This window comes from Phaethon lepturus, unplaced genomic scaffold (genome assembly GCF_000687285.1).
Source record: "Phaethon lepturus isolate BGI_N335 unplaced genomic scaffold, ASM68728v1 scaffold25717, whole genome shotgun sequence".
Classification (NCBI taxonomy): Eukaryota; Metazoa; Chordata; class Aves; order Phaethontiformes; family Phaethontidae; genus Phaethon; species Phaethon lepturus.
This window is the reverse complement of record NW_010553053.1, coordinates 1-7,266: the sequence shown is the minus strand read 5'-3', so window position 1 is coordinate 7,266 and position 7,266 is coordinate 1. Positions and strand designations below refer to the sequence as shown.

The 7,266-nt window shown below is 46.7% G+C and overlaps 1 protein-coding gene and 1 pseudogene across 1 annotated transcript; both read right to left on the bottom strand.

The window, feature by feature from the left end:
- Nucleotides 1-504: 504 nt before the first annotated feature.
- LOC104624137 lies at nucleotides 505-1,152 on the bottom strand (annotated as a pseudogene).
- A 3,445-nt stretch (nucleotides 1,153-4,597) lies between these two features.
- On the bottom strand, nucleotides 4,598-6,537 carry LOC104616220 (gamma-aminobutyric acid receptor subunit gamma-4-like). The gene is made up of 2 exons (XM_010291425.1): nucleotides 6,274-6,537; nucleotides 4,598-5,143 (listed from the first exon to the last, which is right to left on the bottom strand). Exons 1-2 carry the CDS (start codon nucleotides 6,535-6,537, stop codon nucleotides 4,850-4,852), a joined length of 558 nt encoding a protein of 185 aa, XP_010289727.1. The 3' UTR covers nucleotides 4,598-4,849.
- Nucleotides 6,538-7,266: the final 729 nt, after the last annotated feature.

Here is a 7,266-nt window from a genome sequence, read left to right as displayed (position 1 = left end):
TGCTGGCTCATGTTCAGCCAGCTGTCAAACAACCACCCCAGGTCCCTTTCTCCCAGGCAGCTCTCCAGCCACTCTTCTGCAAGCCTGTAGTGTTGCATGGGATTGTTACGACCGAAGTGCCGGACCCAGCACTGAACCTTGTTGAATCTCAAACAATAGGCCGTGGCCCATTGATCCAGCCTGTCCAGATCCCTCTGCAGAGCCTTGCTACCCTCAAGCAGATCAACACTCCCACCCAATTTGGTGTCATCTGCAAACTTTCTCGATCCCCTTATCCAGATCACTGATAAAGTTATTAAACAGAACTGGCCTTCCTGGCCCTGGGTGGTGCAGGAAGGAGACAGCTTGACAGTGAGTCAAGCTGATGTTGACACCATTCACTGCAAGAATATGGTCCCCGGGTGCTATTTGTGCATCTGCAACAACAAAAGAATCCCACAAGACTTCCTGAAAAACAATGTTTCCTAGTGGGATGTCTTTACCACCAGCTATCCTAATCCTCACATCTTCCTCGCAGTCTTCTCGATGAATTTCAATTATGTTCATTTCAGCCGTAAGACTAACTCTCAGCAGAGGGTCTTCTTCAGCCTCCTCAAAAGATGGATTAACCAGTCCAGGCTCTGCAGCTGCTAGTGATGCCAGAGCAGCTGCAGAGCTTTGTGCCACAAGTGGCAATCCTCCACTTGGTACCTGTGGATCCTTGGGTGGATCCAAAAGGCTCCTGGCCTTTGGAAATGGGATTCTTTTTTCACTGTAGTTCAGATTTGTATTTCGTGAAACCAGGACACCTGTTCTGCAGATGAGCTTTTAGTTCACACTGCTGCATTGTCTGATGACACTCTGCCTTAAAAGGACAGAAGACAATCAGCTTATCCAGCAGGTTTCATACTAGAAGGCTGGACTTGTGGCAGTGTTGGAAAGAGAGTTATACTCCTGCATGAAGTTTTCGAGGCATTTGAAACAGTACATACGTCCACAGGGGGTGTCCATAGCTTGGAGCAGAGCCTAAAGGCAGATAGGGCAGATGAGTTCATCATCCACTTGATCCTGGAAGTTGTAGAGATGATTGTCCAGCAAGAGGTGGAACTGACCACATTCACAGAAAAATTCACTAACTTGGGTTGCATGTTCTTCTGCTACGGCATCAGCCATGATAGCCAGCATCAGGCACTCCGGGCCCAGCAGCAAGGAAACTTGTTATATAGTAGCTGTCTGACAGAGGTCTTCTGTAGGGGCTGGGGGTGGGAAGGTGACTCGCTTGTCCCGAGGAAGGGGAGGGTGGAGATGAGGGGAGCCCAGCGCCAACCTGGCCTGTGAAGGTGGCAATATGCGGCTGTTCCACCAAGATTCCGGGCAGGGAAGGAAGTTGAAACCTTCGCAAGAGGAGGAGGCAGCACAACCACCCAAGTGTCTCGCAACTGCCCGGGTGTTTCTGTCCCAGCTGCCTGGCAGAGCATGGCTCAGCCTTGTGTTCTCGGACTGTCTACCCTGGAGTGAGCTAGTCAGACACTGGTGAAAAGGCATCAGCTGTTCCGGGCTGAAAGACACTGCAGTACCATAACCCACTCCAGCATGATGGCAGAAACTACAGCATGCAGGGAAGGGTGGGTGGTTTATGTCAGTCTAGGAGGGGACCAGTAGGGCTCAGCTCCCACTGCCTGCTGAGCAGGGCCACATACAGCTACTGGATGTCTCTGTGCCCTGGATTCCCTGCTGATAGCAGGGAAAACTTTTTTAAGGAAACAAGCCTTGCAAAGTAATTCCAAAAAATGGCAGATTTTTCTTTTTTTCTTTTCTTAGATTTCCTTTTTTTGAGATACTGTAGAAACTTAAAAACATGACTGAATTTGTGCATGCCTTTATTTATTGAGCTATTTATGATGGGCACAAATTTCCCTAAGCCAAAAAGCCCCCTCCCTCCTCCTTCCCCAGCCTTAGTAATCAGCTTCCCTGTGCTCCAGCCCACGCTAGGCTATTTTCTTCTGTCAAATCCTCCATCATTGGTTAAATTACCTAGGTGTGTGTTGGCTTTATCTTTTTTTGGTGAAATCTTGTAATCTTTCAAGTCTACTTTGCCCAAGTCCCTGTCATCCTCTTAGGTCTCTTGTAGAGCCTGCTTCTCTCCTGGCTGATTCTGTAAAAGGTCTAATTTCAAAAAACTGCTGCTCTCAGGGCTGAAGTCTGTACTGTGGTGCCCATGACAATCATCTGTGTCCATCAAGGCTTCCAATGCTTCGAAGCTATAGTGAATTGCAGATGTTTGGACTTCTTTGCACCTGGATGTTAAATTTCCCCTTCCACCATCCCTTTCTCAGATGCTCCCCTTCCCCATTTTGCTGCCTGTGTTTGCTGCAGCCTACATTGTCTGCACGCCTTTTATGCCACTGCACTGTTAATGAGCATATTTGGCATGGGCCCTGGTTTCCCACCAGGGTGCCCCCTCCCACGCACACAGTAGCCGTTGCCTTCTGACATGTGAAGACATGCTTCACTCAGAGTCTGTCACGTGAGCCAGTTTTAATCTAGGATGCTCTTTCCTTTTGGCTTCCCACAGAGATCACAGGACCCTGTTTAATCCAGCTCCCTGTTGGTATACGGTTGAGTCACAGAGGTTTTTCTGTTGCTACATCTAATAGCACTTTGCTATCAGGAGCAGAACATCAATCCGCTTGGCTGGGAGTTGGCACTGTCACCCAGCAGCTCTCCTTGTCTGGAAGTTGTTTTGATTCTTTTCTTAGACTTCTCCCTCTCTGTGTCTTTCTCTCTAAAACATTAATTTCCTCTAATTAGAGCCTCCTTAACAATTCTTTTTTCCCCTCTCCTCAGTTAATTTCCTCTAATTAAAACCTCCTTAATAATTCTTTTGCTAAATCAATTTCCTCAGAACCACCCGCCACAATGTCTTTCCATCCTTTCAAAAGCTGTTGGGAGTAGCTGAGCAAATTATGCTTCTGAGTAACCTTTATCTCTTACTTGGTATTTTAAAAGAAGAACTGTAACAGGTTAGACAAGCACAATTTCCCCTTCCAGAGCTATGCTGGTCTGACCCCATTAGGTTATACTTAGCTGAGTTGCTGTACTATTGTATACTTAATTAGGTGTGCTAGCTGTTCCTCTGCAACCAAGGTAAGGCTCTATTTATGAATGAATTAGACATGACACTTCATTATTCAGATCAGATTTAACAGTGTCAAAATCCATCTTTAAACCAAATCAAATTGCTCTTTAAGAATATGTAAAACCTCCTGCCCCTGTTAGCTGTCCTGTAGCTGTTCCTAACTTTTTCTCTGCAGCCATGCCATCTTTTTTCTTGTGACAAGCCTTTTAAGTACTAATTGTTTTGAAAACTTGCTGGTTTTAAAAAGATTAACTATTAATGGCACATTGCTTTTCATAATCATGCTGTGGGCCACATCAGCAGTTGGTATAAATGAGAAGGCAGCTGATTTACACATATGGACCTTGGGCCTGAATTTCCTCTTTACATTACATTATGCAATTTCTTCCCAGCTGAGACTGTATTATGCATTTCGCTAGCCCTTTAAGATGGACCATAAAGAAACATCTCACTATGTCTAACCTTCCTGAAATCTACCAAGGACGACTCGCTCTGCTTCCTGATTTTGGGAAGGGCCAAGTATTCGTTGCAACTGGGAGGACCATACAGTTTTAGTGGTCTGGTTTTCTGTATAATTATTAAAAAAAAGAAGTAAGGAAACACATGTGAGCTGCAGGAATGTTCTCTCCCCACCACTGGTAGGTGCAGCACTGGTAGCTGGATCATGTTCCCTTTTCTAGTACCCCTTTCTCAGGTTAGCACCTTCCAAGCACTTTCAACAAGTGGTGGTGTGAAGGAGAGCACTTCCCTGCTATGATGCATGGTACAATAGGGCCCAGCTCACATGTGACAGGCCAAAGAAAGCTACCTCACAATGGGCTCATGAGACTGCTTCTGGTCTTTGCAGCATAAGGACTTTCTCCTTCTTTTGGCTATGCCCAATGTAAGCTGCATAGCCTACTCAAAGTGCTGATCACAAAGCAGAATGTCACTGTGGGTGCTGAAGAGTCTGCTCCAGTAAGGCAGGTGGGCCCTTCAGACTTGTGAAGTGCTTTTTACCACCATCTGATGAGAAACAGCAACAACTCATTGTTGAGGTGGATGCCTTGGGTGTCACAACTGGAGCGATCCATGAGGAAAGCTCCACAGATTCTACAGGGAGCTGGTGGACGCTTGCAGCTACTCCATCCTTGTCAGTGCCACTGTCAGCTTTCTGGGCAGGTTCAAAATATTTTAGCCAAGCCCAGCTACTGTGGGAAAGCTGTACTGCTGCCCTCCTTCACATTTCTTTCCTTGTGACCTTTCCAAGCCTTTAGCACTCCAAAAAGTCTATTCTGGTGGAAGTGGTGCAGAAGTTGTAAGATCTACTTTATTTCCTCTGCAGCCTTAATAACTATTCAGAAAAGTCCAATTGCATCACTTCCTGTGGAGTTTTGGAGTAGGATTGGATGGAAAAATGAAACGCATTAACATTTTTGTTTTTGACAAAATCCCTAATGTTTGAGATGGGAATAGGACATTTCTGGGCAATCTTAAAAGGAGTAAAGTGCTGGTGGTGGTGGAGAGGGAGTTGTTTGGGAAGGGTAGATTCTCTAAAAAGATATGTTAGAAGGCTAAAAAAAAGCTGTCTGGTTCTTCTTAGAAGAGATGAGAGAGCAGGAAGAGGGAATCACCAAGTTGGATTGTTCAGACCAACAGTCGACTAGAACAGAAAAAGATGCTGTTCTCTATGCTCCTTGAGAAGCCCATCTTGCTGGTCTCCAGTCCATTCCAGCTGAGGACAAAGAACAGCTAGAGATAGAGATAGGCAATCCAGTAGACAATGTTGAAGAGCAGGAAGGCGGTGGGGAAGAAGACACGAGAGTAGGAGTCCAGGCGGGAGATGTGAATGCGGACCCTCCCCTCCCGCCACATTCCTGTCTGACAGTCCTCAATGCAGCAGAAGAATCTCTCACATTCCTTTCCTTCCAGGCATGGGGAGCCAGGATCTTCATCCTCATCCTCTTCCATCTCTGGGGGCCAGTGCATGATATTGTTGATGTTGATAGTGGTAAAGGATGGCATCACCTGTGCACCAGCTGGTGGCTGTAATGAGGAGGGGTAGGTGGGTTAAAGTGAAGGAAAAGGCAGGAAAACATGTTCCAGACACCAAAGCTCATCCAATTAGCAATAGATCAGTTCATAGCATAGGTGCAGTTCAATGCAGAAGGATGACTGTTCATCCCCCATCTCTGCACCTGGCTGTAAATCACCACCTTGGCATACTGTGGGGACTGGCATCGCCCTGCATGACGTGTGAATTTCCTCCCTGGCACTCTAGGGCATAGCCTTAGTCAGCAAATATCTAATTATTCTGATTCCCCATCTCTGCCACTAATAGTTGGTGCAGAAACAGGACCTGTTTAGCTTCAGCTGTGATTGATAGCCTCTTCCGTTGCTCCCCTGAACTCAGATGTCTCTGAAGACACAGCACACAGTCCAGATGTGTCTTCTGGTTACTGTCAGTTGCTGGAGAAAAGCTGTGGAAAAGCTGTGTGTGACTCATAACCTCTTGGCCCAGGAGAAAAGCCATATCAGCAGCCTCATGGAAGAGCTCTCTCCACCTGTGCTGGGAAATGAGGCTGGCACAGGAGAGATCTGTCTTTTGGTTTTAGTTCTGTCTCAGTTCAGAGGCCTGTTTCAGCTGATGTTTCAGAAGTACCTGCAATGACCTTGGGCAGATCACAAGAGGATGATGACCACTCTGGGTTCACTATCCCCACACTGTGGAGGTCTTCTGATGGACAGACCAAAAAAGGAAGTAGGTTTCTGCATCTCTGTGACCTAAGATACCTCTGTGATCCACAGAGATCAAACAGGTACAGGTGGAAGAACCTGGGTGTGGATCACCCAGTCTTAAAGTGGACATTTACATTTGGTCATGTGAGTCACCCTAAACTGTACTGATGAGCTCTCCAGCAATTCTGAAGAGAGCATAGGGTGCCTGCCTCTGACAGGGACCTCCTTGTTTTAGGGGAGCCTCAGCTGCTTTTTTTGGTTGTGTCTCACCTTTCAGGTACTCAGACCCAGCACACAGAGTGGTCTGAGGACCTTATGAACACAGTATGGGTCAGGCACTAAACCATGTCAACAGTTTCCAATGCAGGCTCAGGGGGGATATTTCTAAATAGCTTGGAGTTCTAAGAGCATCCACCTCTGCTGCCCCTTTGACCTACCAGCCTGGCTTTCCTGTTGTTGTGCTCAAGTGGTTTCTTGTTTCCCACCAGGTAGTTGAGTGTAGCGTACTCCATAAGAGCTGCAAAGACGAAGATGAAGCACACAGAGACAAAGAGATCCATGGCTGTGATGTAGGAAACACGGGGAAGGTGCTTGCGGGAGATGGTACTCAAGGTGGTCATTGTTAGCACAGTTGTGATTCCTAAGAGACAAAAGAGCTGGTTTAAGTAATGAAGAGGAGCACTTCTGTCTTCTACATGCATCCACCCCCAACGCATCCCCATTTCCCCTCTCATGTGGGAGGGAAATTCCTTTGGTTTTCTGGTCCCATTTTTGCTCTGCTCAGCGAGACTCTGATCTTGAGGTGCCCTCTGATAATGCTCTGTGGAAAAAGACACCCAGGTGTCATACAGGCCATCATTGTGGACTGGTAAAGGATTTGGGAACTCGAACTCTACTTAAGGCTGTGCACAGGAACAGCTTGGATGATGGGAGGAGAGTCCAAAGGAAGGACGTGCTAAGAGGCAATGGCACTGGATGGATGGCTTTGGGCAGGCAATGCATGAGTTGGGATTCAGTCACTGATGTCTGTCTGAGTCAGCAATAAGAATGGCAATGTCTCAGATGACACAGGACTGCTATTTCTGTCTGATGTGAGTGAGAGCTGGCATGCAAAGGTCTGTGTTCTTGTTCTCCCTTTGTCTTTGAGCATTTGCTCCCTGGATAAATTCAGCCCAATGCAAAGCTCATAGAATCATAGAATAGTTTGCATTGGAAGGGACTTTTAAAGGTCATCTAGTCCAACTCCCCTGCAAGAGCAGGGACATCTTCAACTACATCAGGTTACTCAGAGCCCCATCCAACCTGACCTTGAATGTTGCCAGGAATGGGTCATCTACCACCTCTCTGGGCAACCTGTGCCAGTGTTTCACCACCCCCATCACAAAAAAAATTCTTCCTTTCTAGTCTGCATCTGCCCTCTTTTAGTTTAA

Coding starts and splice junctions, on each gene's coding strand:
- LOC104616220 (XM_010291425.1), bottom strand. CDS start 6,537: ATGCATGTAGAAGACAGAAGTGCTCCTCTTCATTACTTAAACCAGCTC. Junction 5,144..6,273: donor ACAACAGGAAAGCCAGGCTG/GTAGGTCAAAGG, acceptor TCCTCATTACAG/CCACCAGCTGGTGCACAGGT.